This window comes from Euphorbia lathyris, chromosome 5, assembly GCF_963576675.1.
Source record: "Euphorbia lathyris chromosome 5, ddEupLath1.1, whole genome shotgun sequence".
In the NCBI taxonomy this organism is placed as follows: Eukaryota; Viridiplantae; Streptophyta; class Magnoliopsida; order Malpighiales; family Euphorbiaceae; genus Euphorbia; species Euphorbia lathyris.
Genome location: NC_088914.1, coordinates 4,026,183 through 4,046,765, shown reverse-complemented (window position 1 = coordinate 4,046,765; position 20,583 = coordinate 4,026,183). Strand labels below are relative to the sequence as shown.

At 33.3% G+C, this 20,583-nt stretch overlaps 2 protein-coding genes across 2 annotated transcripts; one reads left to right on the top strand and one right to left on the bottom strand.

Moving 5' to 3' along the window:
* Nucleotides 1–5,106: 5,106 nt before the first annotated feature.
* Nucleotides 5,107–5,784, top strand: LOC136230333 (protein METHYLENE BLUE SENSITIVITY 1-like). Its single transcript, XM_066019383.1, has one exon. It carries the CDS (start codon nucleotides 5,246–5,248, stop codon nucleotides 5,558–5,560), a length of 315 nt encoding a protein of 104 aa, XP_065875455.1. The 5' UTR covers nucleotides 5,107–5,245; the 3' UTR covers nucleotides 5,561–5,784.
* A 9,552-nt stretch (nucleotides 5,785–15,336) lies between these two features.
* LOC136230586 (WRKY transcription factor SUSIBA2-like) lies at nucleotides 15,337–20,159 on the bottom strand. The gene is made up of 5 exons (XM_066019707.1): nucleotides 19,600–20,159; nucleotides 18,100–18,255; nucleotides 17,182–18,014; nucleotides 16,932–17,090; nucleotides 15,337–16,306 (listed from the first exon to the last, which is right to left on the bottom strand). The coding sequence occupies exons 1-5, from the start codon at nucleotides 19,915–19,917 to the stop codon at nucleotides 15,568–15,570; spliced, it is 2,205 nt and encodes a 734-aa protein (XP_065875779.1). The 5' UTR covers nucleotides 19,918–20,159; the 3' UTR covers nucleotides 15,337–15,567.
* Nucleotides 20,160–20,583: the final 424 nt, after the last annotated feature.

Here is a 20,583-nt window from a genome sequence, read left to right as displayed (position 1 = left end):
GATGGTCATAGGTAGAATGTGAAAGTAATTTTCAATCTAATGAATCTCGGACTGATCAATCTGAAAAATAAAGTAATTTGAGAAGGCTGAATGTTCCTAGACATGAGTAAGAAAACCATAAATAAAAAAAATGGATCTAAACCATTTTTAGCAGCCATGCTACAAGTTAAAGAATGAAGAATTGATTTTGGTCTATTAGGCGGAAGGACTTAGTAAGTATGATAACCAATGACCAATGTATAATCTAAGATATGGTATACATTATGAATGTGATATAGACTAAGATCAATTGACATAAATATTATTTAGACTAATAACATCAGAAAATTCATACATGAACTTGATATTAGAACAAATGAAGCCAACTTGATAACTGATTGAGACATTTTAGATTACTTAGTCATGCGACTTTTGCAAATAGAGGGATAAGAAGAAAATAATTTGAGCAAATATTTACATAATAACACAAAGACCAATCGTAGATTCTCATGTACATATATTTACATACGAACTACATAGCTCAAATAGATTGAATTAATAGTTTACGCCATATCAATGTCATGTTACATTAAAAGAGCAAATGTTGATATTAGTCTATTATATTTAAACCTGGCAATTATCGTGTTTCGTGTCAAAATCGTGTTATCTCATATTTATGTTTCATATGGTTTTATATGTTATAAATGCTAGAAAAACGATTTTCGTGTCAATCGTGTCGTGTCAGTCGGGTTGGTTCTGTAATCGTGTTTTCGTGTCAGAAATTGCCACCTCTAATTATATTGGGTGGAAACTTGCTAGTAAAGGGAAAATGTCATAAAAAAAGAGACTACATATAAATGACCAAACAAAAAAATAAATAGAAGGATTTAGCTTTCTAAAAGCACCACGCGTTCCGCGCGCTCACCGTTTCCAGGACGCGCAGAGCGGGCGACCTTTTCGTTTTTGATTCCTTGGCTCGTCGTGCACCGGGGTTTTGTTAGGAGGCTCGGACGGAGGTTTCCGTAGGTGAACCTGCGGAAGGATCATTGTCCCTACATTTTAAATAATTGCTCACCTATGATTTTTTCTGTTGGAGTACGAGATGACTCAAAAGGGCCTTTTTCTGGCTGAAACTTTGCTTCAACCTCCAGTCGCGGTGGTATTCATTGTCGAACCCTCTTTATTTCGGCGAATTTCTTCCTTGGAGGGTAAAAGCTTTGGTTCTAAAGATTGATGGAAGATGAAGATGGGGTTCCAAAACTTGATAATTACTGGAGTTTTGGCGCTGAAGTCGAACGTAGAAGATGGAGATGTTTGGCGGTAGAGTTGAATGTTGAAGATGGAGGTGTAGAGGAGAGGAAGAAACAAAAGGTCAGTTGGAGAGGAAGAGGCGTGGCAATAAAAATTGGAGAGAAAAGTCTTAAGACTGGAAGAAAAGGTAACCAGTAAAATCATTAAAACATTTCCATCAAAAAAAAAATATCATTAAAACATTCCATCAAAAAACATTTCCATAAAAAAAAAAATATCATTAAAACATTCAAAGATTCTATTCACATCATTTTCACCAGACCTGTCCACGGGTCTGGTATCCGCCCGGCACATCCAAGTCTATGTTTTTTGGATCGGACTTGGACATTAAAAATTGATCATAAAGCCAACTCAGTTTAAGGTGCTAAAATCGTCCATTTTTTAGATGGGTTTGGGATTGATAAAAATAGCACGGGTTGGTCCAGCTCAGCCCGCCTATTAATATTAATTATTAATTTATATATTTAAGTATAAATTTTATTTTTTATAATTAAAAATTATATATTATTTTTAGGTGAGTTTAAATGGGTTGAGTTTAAGCTTTGATTTTTGGGCTCCTTCCATAAAACTCACTGATCATATTAAATAATACATAAAACTCACAACAAAAAAACTAATTCCAATTATATCAAATATTATTAAACTATTATTTTAAATAACATTTTCCTACAAAGTGAAAGTAGGATACTTATTCGGTTTCTTTTGTTAAAAAAAGTAAATAAAAAACCCTCCATTAAAAGAAATCCCCATAGAAAAGTAAAATATAAAATCAGTAATAGAAAAGTAAAATATTAGATAATCCATCTAATATGTTATTAAACTATACTATTTAATAATATAGAAATAAATATCACTAATGTTACTGAACTTTTCTGTAGTGAGATTTTAGAATATTGAAAGTAAAAAACTTGCCATTAATTTCCATGAATGTAAAAATTTAATTCTAAAATTTATTAAAAACTTCCATGACCGTTTATCAAGGTAAGTAACTGTTTTTGTAAGTGGATAACTGTTAAATATGACAAAACAATAAAAAAGAATTGGGTTTTTGATATTTTGATTAATATAAAATAAAGAATTGATAAAAACCAATAAAGATTCAAATTAATTGTAAAATATATCTAATATGTGATTAATGGTGTAATTTCTTCTTGATTTTTAAGCCGAGCTCAGCCTGTCTAAATTAATCGTATTATCCACCTCCGCTGCCATGACTCTCCATGTGACATCCCCATCCTTGACATAATAGTAGGCTAGACTAGGCTTGGATTGAACATTTTTACATATAAAAGCCCGGTAGGCATGGTATAGTCCGACCCATAAACAAGTCTAATTTTCACCAATTATATATCAATTAATTCAAAAAATAAAAATTTTGTATCTTTTGCAATTTCAAAATAAATCCTAGGAATGACATGCTTTTATGCTCAATACAATTTTTGATTTTTTTTATCTAACAATTCGGACAAAATAAAACTTATATAATGTCAAATATATAACTTATCATATGTTTTTTTTTTAGGAAAAACTATAAAATTATATTAATGAATGAATCAAATCATCGTTCAAAACAGCAATTAGCCAACTCGGCTTATCAATAAAAGAATAAAAACCAGCATTGGAAAGAGCCCGCCTTGCAACCACATGCGCAACCCTATTCGCTAGTCTAGGGACAAAAGACACTACAAACGTCTTATTTTTTAACAACTCCTTGCAATCCTCCACCACATCTCCAATTACTGAGATATTATGCTCATCCGCATTTATTTCGTCAACCACTAGCTTAGCATCCATTTCAATTTGAAATGTATCAATCTCCATTTCACAAACCCATTGAAGTGTTTCCCGTAAGATTAAAGCTTCCACCATCTGTTTTTAATTTATTATTAATCAATAATAATGTAATTGAAGTAAAATAACTGAAATTTATGATTGAGGAAAGACATCTATTAATAATATCTAAAATTTATCCAATTTGTGAACAGTTAATCTTTAATATTTTTTCTTACCAAAAAAAAATCTTTAATATTTTTAGAGTAAATTACAAAATATTATCACTGAATTTTACTTATTTTTACGATAAGATCACTAAACTTAACATAAAAATCCATCAACTTTACAATTTCTAATATTCTGATCACTAAACTTCAACAAACATCTCAAAATAGAAATTGTTTAAAATTACATTTACCATGAAACCACTTTTTTTTCTTTCTAAAATTACCATTTTCGAAACTTTCTTTCTCTAAACATTCACTTTCTCTCATAACTAAACACATAAATGATCTCAAAACGAAAAGTTTGAAGAATTAAAGTTGCTTAGAGTATCATCAATCTTCGCCTTTTTTCTATTTTTAGGTCATCATCAGGCATTTTGAGACGTTAATTGAAGTTTAGTGGTCATAATGTTAAAAAGTGTAAAATTAAGTGACTTTTATATTACTTTTTTGAAGTTTTATGTAATAACGTGAAAATGAATAAAATCAGTGGCAATGGATGTAATTTACCCAAATACTTCTGTAGCTTGTAGCAAAATTTATAAACTTCATAAGAAATGACGACAAGTATAGGGTATCCGCCGATAACGTCAATCTCAAGCTCTTATCCATTTACTTTTCATTACACGTATATTTCATAAATCTCATTACTGTCCCATTTAAATCACGTGTATCTAGAGATACAAAACAAAAAAAAATTACAAATTTAACAAACGATAAATTTAATAAACTATCTATAAATAATTCATCTACAAATTTAATAAATATTACAAATTCAAAAAAATTCAAAATCACTCGATTACCAAAAAAAATTTAAAATACACTCAAAATTCTAAATCACTTTCTACATCTAAAACGATAATATCTTTTTATGTAAAAAAGTCGAGACGTGTAATAGATAAGAGGTTATCCATCAACGGATACCAAGTACCGGATATATCCATATCCATCATAAATATTCTTTTTTAACTCATACCCGTCCTATATTTTTTTAGGGTAGTTAATTTATTAGTCCCTATATTTTGATAAAACACACTGTTTAGTCCTTGTATTTTCAAAAACACATGATAAAGTTCCTAACCTTTTTCTCGATGAACTGTTTAGTCCCTAACGTTTTTCTCGGTGAACTGTTTAGTCCTTGCCGTTAGACTCTCATGAAGATTTTGTTAGCCAATTTGGATTTGCGTTATTCTTTTCCTTTATTTTCTTTTCTTTAAACTCTAATGCATCTGAAATCAACTTTGAGTGTTCTTCTTCTTGATTTGCTTCTTAATTGTTCAAATTCGTAAGCATTGAGTCTGTTCTTTTTCTTGTACTCAACACAAATAACTTCTTCTTCTAAATTGGATTTCCTCTTCTAAAGTTTGAAGGTAAATAATAAAGGGTAATTTAGTCATTTCCGAAGTCATAAATGGTAAAAAATCTAACAAACAAAAGGAATGACTAAACAGTTCATTAAGAAAAAGGTTAAGGACCTTATCATGTGTTTTTGAAAATACAGGAACTAAACAATGTGTTTTGTCAAAATATAGGACCTAATAAATGAATTACCCTTTTTTTTTATAGTAGAAAATATTTTATTAGAGCAGATAGTGCGGGATAGAATAATCGGATTCCTATTGTGGATAAACAAAAATCGAAATAATTCAGATTTTGAGGATGCTTTATTCCTTTGTTATTTATTGGCCTAACTGAAAAGTAAAGAAATCAATGGACCAATCAAAATCCACCACGTAATCAACCGACACGTGAACCCGACCTTAGGGTATTCCCGCACATACAGCAGATAAGCCTATATAAAATTGTATATCTTTCCTCATAATCATCGTCTTCCTCTCACTCTCAAATCATTTGCCCAATTAGGTTAGGGTTTTTCCCTTCTAGGGTTTTCACTTTTCCCTCAAATTCTCCATCCGATCTCCCGTTGCCGCCGTTTTCCGATCGCCGATCAATCAACCATGACAGGGAAGGCGAAGCCAAAGAAGCACACAGCGAAGGAGATCGCTTCAAAGGTCGACGCTGCGACGACAAACAGGGGCGGAGGGAAGGCCGGCGTGATGGACAGGACGGGTTTAGAGAAGGGCGGACACGCGAAATATGAGTGTCCTCACTGCAAAATCACTGCACCAGATTTGAAAACTATGCAGATCCATCACGAGGCTCGCCATCCAAAGATGCCTTATGAGGAAGAGAAGCTGGTGAATCTGCACGCTGTTCATACCTCCGAGCCGAACAAGGCGCGTCCTGGAATAAGGGGAAGCCTCAAGAAGTGAAGCTTGAGGGAGCAAAGGTTACGAAAGATTTTATCTTTCTATGTTTTATGCTTCTGTTTTTTCTGAGTCATGTGTGTTTTTCTCGTGTTATTGGGGAGCTGTGATGTTTATGATAATAGTTGTTTCAGAAGTATCAAGCTTCGTCTTTGATCGTGGGATATGTATATTAATTACGGTTTTATGGTAATCTATGAATCTATTATGGTTAATTTGCCATATTAATATTTCTGATTTTGCAGCTGATGTTGGTGAATTAGAATTCTTCGTACCTATATTGCACGGACACTTCTCTTTAGTAGCAGATTTAGTAGCGGTTCTGCTTTTTGTGTCCATATCCAATTAGGATTTTCTGGTGTCCTGTCTGTTTTACATGTATTGGTAGGATTCCTAGTGGCAGAAGTGTGTAAAGGCTTCAATCATTTCCCACTTTTGGGAAGTTGTACTAGTGTTGTCTGTCCTTCATTCTATACTTAACCAGGAATTGAGGATTCACGGATATGCGTGTTGAGATTTAGTGGTGTCTCCGGTTATTTTCCTAGTAATATACTTCCTTGGTTTGTGTCTTGTTGTGCTTATATCCCTCAGTTATCTTCTGAGAATGGTTTGTGTTCTTGGGCATTTTCACCTCGGGGGCAATTGCTTTCCTTTGTTATCCTTGGCTATTGCACTAAGAATTTTCCGTTGTCGTGTCTGTTTACATGTATTGGTAGGATTGCTAGTGGCATTAGTATGTAAAGGCTTCAATCATTTTCCCACTTTTGTGAAGTTTTACTAGTGTTGTCTGTCCTTAATCCTATACTTAACCAGTAATTGAGGATTCACAGATATGTCTTGTTAAGTGGTGTCTCCGGTTATTTTCCGAGTAATGTAATTCCTTGGTTTGTGTCTTGTTGTGCTTATATCCCTCAGTTATCTTCTGAGAATGATTATATCCACAAATTTGATAGGGAATCGAGGCATTTTCACCTCGGGGGCAATTGCTTTCCTTTGTTATCCTTGGCTATTGCACTTAGAACTTTCCGGTGTTAGGATTGCTAGTGGCAGAAGTGTGTAAAGGCTTCAATCATTTTCCAACTTTTGTGAAGTTGTACTATTGTTGTCTGTCCTTTATTCTATACTTAACCAGTAATTTAGGATTAACGGATATGTCGTGTTGAGTGGTGTCTCGGTTTTTTTTCAAAGTAATGTAATTCCTTGGTTTGTGTCTTGTTGTGCTTATATCCCTCAGTTATCTTCTGAGAATTATTATCTCTGCAAATTTGATATGGAATCGGGGCATTTTCACCTTGGGGGCATTTGCTTTCCTTTGTTATCCTTGGCTATTGCACTTAGAATTTTCCGGTGTTAGGTTTGCTAGTGGCAGAAGCGTGTAAAGGCTTCAATCATTTTCCCAATTTTGTGAAGTTGTATTAGTGTTGTCTGTCCTTTATTCTATACTTAACCAGTAATTGAGGATTCAGGGATATGTCGTGTTGAGTGGTGTCTCGGGTTATTTTCCGAGTGATGTACTTCCTTGGTTTGTGTCTTGTTGTGCTTATATTCCTCAGTTATCTTCTGAGAATGATTATCTCCACAAATTTGATATGACATCGGGGCGTTTTCACCTCGGGGGCAATTGCTTTCCTTTGTTATCCTTGCCTACTGCACTTACAATTTTCTGGTGTCGTGTCTGTTTACATGTATTGGTAGGATTTCTAGTGGCAGAAGTGTGTGAAGGCTTCAATCATTTTCCCAATTTTGTGAAGTTGTACTATTGTTGTCTGTCCTTAATTCTATACTTAACCAGTAATTGAGTCACAGATATGTCGTGTTGAGTGGTGTAGTGTCTTGGGGTATTTTCCGGGTAATGTACTTCCTTGGTTTGTATCTTGTTGTGCTTTTATCCCTCAGTTGTCTTCTGAGATTGATTATATCCACAAATTTGATATGGAATCGGGGCATTTTCACCTCGGGGGCAATTGCTTTCCTTTGTTATCCTTGGTTATTGCGGATTCATGGATATGTTGTGTTGAGTGGTGTCTCAGGTTATATTCCGACTAATATACTTCCTTGGTGTGTGCTCTGTTGTGCCTATATCCCTGAGTTATCTTCTGAGAATGATTATCGCAATGAATTTGATATGGAATCGGGGCATTTTCACCTCAGGGGCAATTGCTCCTTTGTCATCCTTGGTTATTGCACTTCCGTTCTTGTCTATTTCACTTTCGGCATAATATGCTGGTTGTTTGTTGTCAATCTACCGCACAAATCTTTGTTCCATTGCCATTAGCTTTAGGAATGTCCCTGGCCATCTGTGTAACAATTTCTGAATCAATGAATCTTATTATGGGATTTTCCGTTTTGATATTTCTGATTTTGCAGCTGATGTTGGTCAAGTTAGAATTGTTAATATTGGTAGATTTTTCTAGCTGCAGAATTGGGGTAAAAGCTTCAATATTTTCCCCATTTTTTTGGACATGTTATAGTGTTCTACCAGCCGATTATTCTGTACTTGCTACTTCTGATGTGCTTGCAAGTTGCAATGAATTTTATCGGCTAATTTCAGATACGACAACACGATTTAGAGAGACAATCTGCCTGACACTAACTATTGACACCATTTATCATTTTTGTTGCAATTATATCATATATAATCGTGTGGTATATATATTACATAACACGATTATGACACGACATACCATTTTGATAACTGCAACAAAAATGATAAATGGTGTCAATAAGGTAGTGTTAGGCAGATTGTCTCTCTAAATCGGGTTGTTGTATCTGAAATCGGCCGATAAATTTATTGAGATGCATGAAATCTGAATATTTTGTTCTTACAATGATATGCTTGGATATACCTTGTTTCTGTTTTCTTTCTGGTCTTAATTGTGGACATGATATTTGTAATTGGATATGAGTTTTTGTTTCTCCTTGATGGTTGTTCCTGAAAGATCTTAATGCTACTTTGAATTCAGGATTGAAGATCAAGTCGTATTTAGCTAATTTTGGTTAGCGATCACTGTTATCAATCCGATTCAGCTCTGTTTCTAGCCGGATCTATAGAATGTATCTAAATTTAGACCTGGCAATTATCGTGTTCGAGTCGTGTTCGTGTCGTGTCATTTCGGGTTCGTGTCAAAAAGAGTAAACCCAAACCCAACCCAAAAACTTTCGTGTCAAAGTCGTGTTAACCTATTCGGGTTAGTGTCGATTTCGTGTCGTGTTTTCGGGTTACATGTAATTTTGTTATGCGTATATATTAATAATAACTCTTAAAAATATAAGAAGATTTGGTACTGTTTTTAAACATTTTATATCATTTTTAGATTAGTATGCTAACAATAATTATCGAAAAGTTCGATAATATCATGTTAGAGGGTTATGTAATGTGTTTATAACAATTTAGGAAATTCAAATTAATATTTGCAATTAATAATTATAATTTTATTATCTTTATTAATAAAGTGACATAAAAAAACATGAGAGAATATAACAATAATTTTCAATATCCGTGTCATTTCGTGTCGTTTTCGGGTTCACATATCAACACTAACCCAACCCAAAAATTAGCGTGTCAGTTTCGTGTCAACCCAAAAATGATCCATTACCTATTAAGCTCAACACTAACACTAAAAATCCGTGTCGTGTTCGTGTCGTGTAATCGGGTCGTGTGTCATTTTGCCACCTCTATCTAAATTATAACACAATTTTGATTTGATTCAGTTTTTGAACCGAATGCATGGAATGAATCTAAATTATAATAGAACTAGATGTGAATTTCCTAAAACTCTTAATAAAATCAGACAATTTTGTAATCGTTCAAAAAGGAAATTTTATTAAGAATTTTCAAGCAAAACCTTGCAAAGAAAAAGAAGGGAAACATGAAGCCACATTCTATAATTGTTAATGCTATCCGCATAAAATGATTTACAATAAGAGAAAATGAAATCAAATATATTTATATTATAAAAAACATTAATAAATGTATGAGAATGATTTTAATTTTGTAATTGTGTTTTTCAATCAATTCAATGTTTTTCCGCACATTAAGATATTTAGTAATAAGGGAGTCTAAAGAATAGGATAAAAGCTCAATTGACACAGCAGCGACTGATAACGAAATGAGTAGAAAAAATCGCAGCATCGATATTACACAATGTCCCATGCGTAGGGAAGTAGGATGATTCAAAAGCTTCCACCATTGTTTCGCAAGCAACACTAAATTAAAATCTCTCATTTTTCTGAAACTCATTTCACGAACAAATTCTAGAAGGTATAATTTATATGAGGAAGTCCATCAGATGACTTTGCCATCTCATTCGAGCCCTTCCAAAATGAGTTTATCAGATGCTCAAGCTTCGCATAAAGTAATTCCAGAATTAAAAATAAGCTCATAACATAAGAGGAAATCGATTGAACCATTCAACACTCCCTTACCAGCTCTCGAAAGGGATTTATCCATTCCCCGACAGTTCCCTCGATATATTAAACCACTTCAATTGTATTCTATTTTATTACGGGATAAAGGTCAAATTTGATCATAACGTTTTTTAAGAAATGTAAAATTTATCACTAATATATGAGATGATACAAATTTAATCTTAATGTTTTCAAGCAAGTTCAATTTTACCGTACATTATCGAAAATTTGAAAAAGCTGGGTTTACTCTTATTTAACTGACACATCAATTAAACTAGAACAGTTTCATACATTTTTTGTTTGCTATTTGTAACTATATTATAATAACACAGTAAACATCTTAAGCACTTTGAAAAAAAAAATTATGATTAAATTATATATGGCAGACTTAATTGTTACTTTTAACAGAGATTTTGTAACTATATTAGTAACATATTAAATATTTTAGACATAATAAATGTTTAAAAGGTCCGATATGATAGACAAACCATTCTTTTCAAATTTTTGATAACATAGAACTAAAATTTGATTTTGTTTAAAAAATGTATGGTTAAATTTATACCATTTTATACGTTAAGATTAAATCTGCACTTGATTAAAAACTTTAGAATCAAATTTGGCCCTTATCCCATTTTATTATCAACAAATGTTGTTAACTCTTATTGTCACACCCGACTCTAGACAACCTCAATCGGCATCGGGCGTGAAATAGAAAGATCATAATCAATACTTATGAGTCTCCAATTTATCCAAATATCATAATATCATATTTATTTATTTATTTTGACATTCCTCTTCAATATATATTCTAAAATAATTCATATTCCTATTACAACATATATTTACCAACTCCAATATATTACAATTGAGATACCAAAGTTCTAACCATAATTCTAACAATAAGCAGCCAACTTCTAAACCTCGCCTAATCGATTGGTAATCTTCTCTATATCATGTACTTTCTTACCTAAAAACATTAAAACATTTAAAAACGTGAGACAAAAATCTTAATAAGAAACTATCAGCTATAAAAACCAACTTTACTGTATAAAGGGATTTAATCAAAACCTTATAAAATATACTCAAAATTTAAGTTCATAAAATAAAATTTGTGTATGTGTATCCATCCTCGAATTCCACTCGTGTAGCTTATGATAACATCAATCATATCAATAATCGAGATATCTCATTTATATCTTGTTTCTTGCCTAACGTTAGGACTACCAGCCGTGCACTCTAGCCATACTGCCATTAGATATGATCTTACAACTTACAAGTCCTACCCCGGACAATCCTAGATGGACAAAACCATTTTATCTTTCGAAATATCACAACTCATAAAAATCATATTTGGACTTCAATCCAAAATAACAACAACAATAACCGCAATAGATTTCTCAATCCAAAAACAATTCGTAAGAAATCCTCAAATGCATTTTATTCAATATATATATACATTTTATACCAAATTGGCTGTGTGATGTAATTTTTTTGAAAGCGACTCCAATTATTTAATGTTATGCTGATTTTTTCCACAAAATAAAATAAAATAAAATAAAATAAAATTATATATATTACTTATAATAATTTTCATTATGTTTCTATTTAAAATTTCGTAGCGCAACTTTTAAAATAATCTCGGTGCAAAGAAGTATTATGAACTCATTGGTGGTAGATAAAAAGAAAATACAAATAAATGAGTTATGAGAAATATATAATAATATAAATAGAAAAAAATAATAATTAAATCTCTGAATCTGTTTTAAGGATCAAGTTGTTAATAAATTATTTTTTCATATTAAATCATTGATTATTGATTCTGTTATTGATTTGACTCTTATTAAACTTTTTTATTGAGTTTGGACGACCCGCATTGTTAAGGCGATTCGACGGCCTTTTGAGAGCTTGGATTTCTATTCATTTGGGATTACTTATCCTTCTAGTTTAGCTAGAAAAGTTTGCATTATTTATTAATTTCAGATTAAAATATTCAGGTCGTCCGTAACATAAATCAACATAACATTAAGCACAATATTTATAGAAAGATAACATGCCTTTTGAATTTGAATGAACTTAATAAAGTCAATTATTACTTTCTATCTATAAATTATAAAGAAAATCAATACAATGAAAATCTAAAAATTTACACATTATATTAATTAATTAAAATGTTAAAAGTAAACTGTAAATTTTATTCAATTGAGTTAGGTGTCCTTTGTTCCAAACATTCTTTACAAACACGCGAACTAGTATTTTGCCCCAAAATAGAGCCTTTATAAGAAATAATTTCTCATGAAGGTCTTAGTTAAACATTATGCCCGTTTGTAAAGTTCTACTAAGCAGGGGTAAAACCGGTAGTTAATCTATCGATTTAATTTGGAAAGAAATCGATAGATTAGTTATCATAATAATAAATAGTAGTTATTATTTTTAAAAAAAATAATTGAAACTGGTAGCTAGCGTACCGGTTTCAGCTTTAAGAGCTATGAAAACAGTACTGTGATTTTGTATATGATTTTGAAAATTTTAAAAGCAAAAACTCAAAACTGGACCCTATACTTTTGACAATTTTAATTTAATTTCAAACTATTAATCTTTTAACTTCACTATTAAATTTTAAAAAGTGGTTATTTAGTCCTACCGTACGAAATAATATAAATTTAAACCTAACGTTTTAAAGTAAGATTAGTTTTAGCCTAACGTCACCGAAAATTTGAAAAAACTGTTTGGACTATTATTTAATTGTCACTTCTGACCTTCCAAACTCAATTATGTTTAATGGTTTGAAATTAAATTAAAATTATAAAAACTATAGGGACCAATTTTGAGATTTTACTTTTAACATTTTCAAAACTGTAAAGAAAGTCACCGTTTGTCTTGAGATAATATAACTGAAACCGGTAGACTAGCTACCGGTTTCAATGAAAATTTTAAATTTTTTTTTTTATGAAATTGATAGTTAATATACCATTTTTTTTACAATATAAAATCGGAAGACTAACTATCGGTTTCACTCCTAGTTAGCAAAATCGTACAGTGGACATAATATTTAACCATGACCTTTATGCGAATTTATTTCTCATAAGGGTTCTATTCTGGGGCAAAATTCTGTAAAATAACCCTGTTTTTTTTTAACTGAACTGAATGTTATTAAACTAATAAATTATTTATATATAATGATAAATTATAAATTATATATAAATAATAAATAATGATAAATTATATAGATAAATAATTATAATAAATTATATATATATAATGAAAAATTATATATTATATATAAATAATAAATAACTATAAATTATATAAATAAATAATTATATATAATGATAAATTATAAATTATATATAAATAATTATAATTATAATAAATAATAATGAATTATATATAAATAATACTAAATTATAAATTATAATAAATTATATAAAAATAATTATAATTATATTTATAATAAACAATGATAAATTATTAAACTGAACTGAATGCTACTAAACTGAATTGAACTAAAATTACTGATACTGAAATTAAGATTTGAAAAACATTTTGACATATAAGTTGCTGAAAACCCCTAATATGCAACTTCTCCTGTCTCCGGTCGTAATTATGTGTCTAATGGTGTTTTCATTTCCTAATCAGAGTGTCCCCGTGATTATTCAACTAAAATATAGGTTAGCTACTATAATACATTAATCGACCATTAAACAACCATCAAATGTATCTCCACGCATGATAAGGAAAAACACGAATTTACAACCACAAGCTCAAGGTTAGCTTCAGCTTGCAAAGTGAATTACTTAGTCGTCTTCGAGAAGATAAATACAAAATCTAATGAAGAACAGTTTGTTGCCATTGATAAGAAAATGACAATACTTAAAATTGATTCAAAGATCTGTAACCTGATGAGTTTCAACTCCTAAAGTAGGTCTATAAATAGTTCAAAAAACAACCTAAATTATTGTCTTGATAAGTAAGATATGGACTTAGCAGTTTGTCTCGACTATTCTGACAATACAGAGAACAGTCTGCGGAAAAGCAAAACTGTCCATACCTCATCATCAGTGCAAAACAACAAAACTCATAAAAACACTTTTATAGATGTAGACTGGATTCCAAGCCTTCTTCAATTCTATTTCTTCCTTTCGACAAAAAACATATACACAGCTACAGAGAATAATCTTTCAACAAAAAACATGTATGTACACAGCTACAGAAGAACAATCTGCAAAATAAAAATAATTTATAAGGATTTGAAATAATTCAACTCTAAATATCACAAATTATTAAGTAAAAAGTACACCTATTATGTAATAATATATAAATCTAAAATTCAATGTGTGTTAAGTTTATATCTAAATCTCCAAGTATCCTAAATTGAACTGAATCAGAATAGAAATCTCCGAACTAAATTGGACCAAATTTTTAAAAGAATTCAATTTTAGAAATTTATCATTATAATTCAATTATGGAGATCTACATTAGAAATCTCTAACTTTGAATGGAGAATTTGGAGAATTTCTAATCTCCGAACTATACCAAGTCGTGCCTAAATATAGCATATATGAGAACTCATGAATCATGACAACTAAATTCTACACTATTAATATATGACAATAATACATGTACGATAAGTTGTCAACAAAGTACAAGGTTCCCATCTCCCGTACCTAAATTCGAAAAATAAATCCATTGAAAAAGAATGATCTTTTTTTATCTCCAAAATTAGAGTGACAATGAGGATAGAGAATATCCTCCCCCCGATACAAATCCACGTACCTATAAATTTATTAATAAAATTATATATATACTAAAAAAATTACACATTTAAATATATTAATTGCATTTCATTAAAATGTTGAACCTGTCTTTTATTAATTCAATATAGCTTTAATTTTCATTTAATATTTAAAATATAAAATCCCAAGACGGGGAGATTCTCCCCAATTCCCAGGAGACAGGCCGTCTCCAAAAATATTCAGAGACAGATAAAAATTCTCCGAAATATTTGAGGAAATCCCCGTGCCTCCAAAAATATTTGGGGACAGAGATAGAAATAGAAATTCTCCAAAATATTTGGGGAAATAGAAATCAAATTCCATCCCCGTGCCTCCAAAAATATTCAGGGACAGAGATAGAAATTCTCCGAAATATCTGAGGAATGCAAATCAAATTTCATCCCCGTGCCTCAAAAAAATATTTGGGAACAGAGATAGAAATTCTCCGAAATATTTGGGGAAATGGAAATCAAATTTCATCCCCGTGCCTCCAAAAATATTCGGGGATAGAGATAGAAATTCTCCGAAATATCTGAGGAAACAGAGATCAAATTTCATCCCCGTGCCGCTCCATTTACAAACCTAGAAATAAGATATGAAGAATGACCAAAGAACACAAATTATATATGAAAATGAAATTTAAAAAACTAATAGCAACAAATAAAAAAAAAAAACTATTAAGACTAATACATATACCTGTATACATTTTCTATGGGATATTTTTTTATATATTAATCACAAAAAAAAAAAAAATAAAGCATTTAAATTTAATAAATCACCTAAAGGCGAACAGAGTCTTTTCTTTCCTTCGCTGTATTTTTCTGTACTTCTTTTCTACGACGGAAAATTTCCCATCATTTGATGATATAAAGATGATGATGACGGATTGGCATTTACATGATCCATCATGGACTGAGCAGCATCATAACCATTCTCATCCCTCTGCTCTTGCTTTGGCCGGAACAACTGCTGCCCCGAGAGGTACTGTTGATCGTGACCCATCTGTCTATAACCATACTCGACACCAGCAAGGGAAAGATTTGCAGATGCTTGAGCATGATGAAGAGCTGGAGGCATCGAAAATGCAAAATCAGGAACTAGTGAAGCAATAGAGCCAGATTGATGATGGTGGATACCGAATGAGCCGTAAGGCGCGGAGGTATGTTGAAAGTTAGGAGGTAACTTAAGTTGATAATTGGAGGAACCGGAACCCGAACCTGAAGCTGTAGCTGCTCCGAGTTTCATTTCATTACTGAGATTCCCAGTAAAAATGGGTCTCAAGTAATCGTTGTTGATCATCGGTTTTCTATCGAAACCAGGAGCGTAATCTTGAATTTGTTTTTCGGGTTTTGGTCCGGTAGTGTTTCTGGCTAGAGTCGGAACAGGCTGTGAATTGTGAGGAATATGAGGTAAGTTGCTTGTTGAGTTTGCAGCATTGCTGCTGTTCCGAGCTGCAGGCACGTCATGGTTGTGTTTTGCCTCGTACGTCGTTATCACGAACTTCAGATTGTGTGAGGCTCTCTCCACATGTTTCCTCACCTGACATCCCGCGCTTGTGCATTTGTAATAACTCCTGTTAAAACAATAAGTTGTTAACCAAGAAAAGCAGTTCTGTAGTTAACATAATCATCATATAGTTTCAATTTACAACCACAAACTCCGCAAAAAAAAAAAAAAAAAAAAATGTTTGCGAGTTATCATCATTCTGGCAAGACTCCGGTAACTTGGATCACCGAACTTGCCAAATTGACAGCCATGTTGCAGTAATCTTGCCACGTAGCTCCTTTCTTTTTTGGGTACGCACAAGGACTTCTGGCCATAGTGTGACGGTCCTGGTGTACAAGGCCGGGAACAAATTCACCCCGACATATGGCTGGCTGACAATTAGTAGCAATTCCGGCTACAGGCATGCAAGTTGGAGCCTGCAATCCGAACTGAGGACAGGTTTTTGGACTTAGCTCACTCTAGCGGGATCACGACCCTTTAACCTGACCGTTGTAGCACGTCTATTGCCTATGGCATAAGGGGCAATGATGACTTGATGCCATCATCACTTGCCTCCGGCTTATCACCGACAATCTGCTGATGGTTCTTAACTCAACAGTGGCAACTAAACACGAGGTTTGAGCTCGTTGCAGGACTTATAGCAGTAATTTGGAAATAAATGCACAACAAGAAAGTGATATAAAATTCAGTACCTTGGGTTGGGGTTCCCCTTCACAACTTTTTGACCATATTTCCTCCATCGATAGCCGTCATCGAGTATGTCGATCTCACTCTCAATTTGGACGACTACTCTTGGCTCACGGACAGCTCTAGATGTCAAAGTTGTTTCAACCAAGCAGCTTTCCATCTTCCTGAAACATGATAAAAAAAAAAAAAAAAGAATAACAGAGAATTAAAAACCAATGTATCGAAAATGGTTCGCCCTCGCATAAAGATAAATACCTTCTTTTTGCCTCGGACTCATCTGCATCAGCATCAGCTCCATGTGAATGAGTAGCCCCGTCGTCATCATCATCGTTACTAATGAGTGACGAAGTAAAATCTGGAGTTCCTGCAGAATCAAATGGGCCCATAGATCTGCCCTGGGTAGGATCGGAAAGCTCGGTTAACACCGATGCTGAAGATGTCCTTTCCAGACCATCAAGTTTCCACTCGGCACCATGTTTGACCTCACTGGGTTGCAAGCTTTTCCAAACAGATCCAACTTCGCCTTTGACACAGCGATCGCTGTTTTCATCCATCTCTGGCATCTCATCATATGAGGCAGCAGCAGATCCAACTTGTGCTCGGCGACTAGGCTGAGGTTTCGGGTGATTATGAGTACCTTTATAGATTATTTCTGTTATCTGACCATCATAGGACCGCTCTATTTTTTTCTTTACTTCGCAATTAGGATGCGTGCACTTATAGTAGCTCCTCGGATACTCACTACCTTTAACCTGCTTCTGCCCATACTTCCTCCAATTGTATCCATCTTCTGAATTTCTTGCGACTCCTACTGCAGATACGGTCGCTTTCTCTTCTTCGGGTGGTTGGGCTGTGCAAATATTTTCTCCACGGACCGGTTCAATTTGTCGAGATGTTTGACTTTCAGCTGCATTGGGATGACTCATATGCATGTCACTATGCTTAGCATTTGCATTCATGCTATTTAAAACTTCCATGTCAGTTGCGGAATCAACAGCATGACTCTCTGCTCTAGCTTCATTTGAGAACTCCACGGGAAATTGGAAATCACCCGCTCGAAAATCAGCATTACTTCCATTCCCCAGTCCCTGAACCAAAATTAGAAAGACCCAAGCCAATATTCAGTATCCGTTATGACATCAAACTAATCATATGAGCGAGTTTAACACGTACCTGATCATCTACAGTAGCAAAGCCTGCAAAAGAACCAGTATGAGGCTTGAATCTGAAAAAGTCAAGATCATTGTCCGTGTCCCCGTCTGCAGGAATCACTGTATTCAGCACTGTACTTCCATAATCGAATGGGAAAGTTCCAGTTGTCGGAGAAGGCTGTTCCCGAAAAGAACCAAAAGAGTTTATATAAAAAAAACAGATATATGATGGTAAATGGGAATGGAAACAACTAATCATAGCATAAAAGCGGTCAAGTTCTAACACGACAAAATTACAGCAGTGATCCATCTGCCACGACTTCATATAAAAAAAAAAAACAGATGTACAATAGTCAATGGAAATGGAAATGGAAACTACTGTCAATTTCTAATCCGACAAAATTACAGAGGTGACCCATCTGACACGCTCGGTATAAAAAACAGAAACAGTTATAGAGAGCATAAAAAGGGGAATAAGACAAGCTGTCAATTTCAATTAATTTTCGGTGACAAGCTGTCAATTTCTAACAGATGTACGATGGTCGATGGTCGATGGTCAATGGGAATGGAAACTACTATGAGAGCATAAAAGGGGGAACAAGATAAGCTGTCAATTTCTAATCCGACAAAATGACAGAGGTGACCCATCTGACACGACCCATTCAATCTAATGATGGTACTGAAACAATATAGAAACATCATAAACAAAATGAAACGCATAGAACGTGAAATGTCACGAGGGAAACAATAGGTGCTTTGTTCTCTCATAAAATATAACACCATTTCAGCATCCATTTTTGTGGCTTTATCAAGTCTAAGGTACAAAAAAGGAATACTGAAAATGGGAGTAATTACACTCATGATCGTCGGAGATATAAACAAACTCCTCGGACTGTCCTTCTAAATCAAATCCCATGAGTTGAGACTTAAGTTGTCCGGACATTTCCAAATACAACTAAATTGATAAAACGATCAACACATATTAATCAATGCAATCACTCAGCTATAAAAAGAACAATTTTCCGTCAACGTTTACGCTCTAATGTTGGCATATCGGGTGATCCAAGGCACTGAATTCTTTGCCAGAGCAACCATAGATTGCCGTGTGAGTGCAATTAACCCCTAATCACTCCCAGCCAGCCCCCAAAAACATACCAAAATTCGGCCAAAGTGCCTGTTTGGTTCTTTTTCACAGCTTCTTATAGGTTTTAAACACAACGAACAAACCCCGAACAACAGCAAATAGCAAACAACAACATAAGATATTTGCTGATTCACATCCAAAATAGCTATGAACAGTCGGTTTTCAATCATAATTGAACAGTTCATATCTACTATTTGGAGTTAAGGGCACTGAAAATCACTCAAAACTTCAGGCTAAATCATAGAATTATCATTTCCATTTCTCAAACCACAATGAAATCCCCAAAAAAGCACAAAAACGGAAGTAAAAACGGTGCAAAACCTCAAATGGAAACAAACAAAACACAAATTAACAAAACGAGAAATTCAATTCATTCACCTGAGCATTAGGCAACATCATCGGCGAATCAAGCAAAGCGGTAGGGCTAATACCAGACGGAATAGTAATAAACGGCGACCGAACCGCCACCGGAGAAGCTAAAGGACTGGTAGTCCTAAACCGCGGCGTACTAATCTTCTCCGCTTTAAACCCACATTTAACAGCCCTTCGCTCCGCGATACTTCCTCTGACGATTGCATTATCGACGACATCCTGGATGTCGTTTTTTCCACTGAAACAGTCGTTTTGACCGTCGGAGAACGAGAAGAAGCCATTCGAGTGCGATTGAAGCAGTGGTGGAGATAGATTGGGGTCCATTAGCAGAAGTAGATCAGAGAGAAAAAAGAGAGAGAAATGAAGTCCAAAAGTCACCCGATTTTCATTTTATAAGCTTGAGATTTAATCTTTGAATTCTTTCCAACGAAGTTTCAGCGTTTCCTGCATCAATTTTGGAGCAGAAAAGCTTGATTACAGCACAAATTTATCAGTTAATCAAAGCTTTCAATTGAGGAGTTTTTGTAGAGAGAGAAGGAAAGAGAGAGTGTGCTTTTTTTTTTAACTATTATTGTTTTTTTTTTCTTTGAGAATATATAATATAATATATATATATATATATATATATATAATTAAAAAAGAACTTTTAAAAATTATTTCTTTAATCCCTCACCTTGTTTAAAATAACCTAATAGTCCAATCAATTTACTTAGGCCTAATATACAAATAACCCCTTGAACTTGTTCAAATGTTGCAACTTCCTCCTTCAACTTTCAATTGTAACAACTTACCCCTTAAACTTGTCCGATGATAAAACATAACCCCAAATTGAGAATTTTTTTACCCCGTACTTGAAGCAACCGTAAAAACGTTTCCTCGGATTCGTATCACGCTAAAGATCTGATTATCACACTCCACGAGCGTTGTAATTTTTGTATTTCACGTGTTTCTTTAATTGCAGTTAATGTCAGTAATTTGGGGTTATGTTTT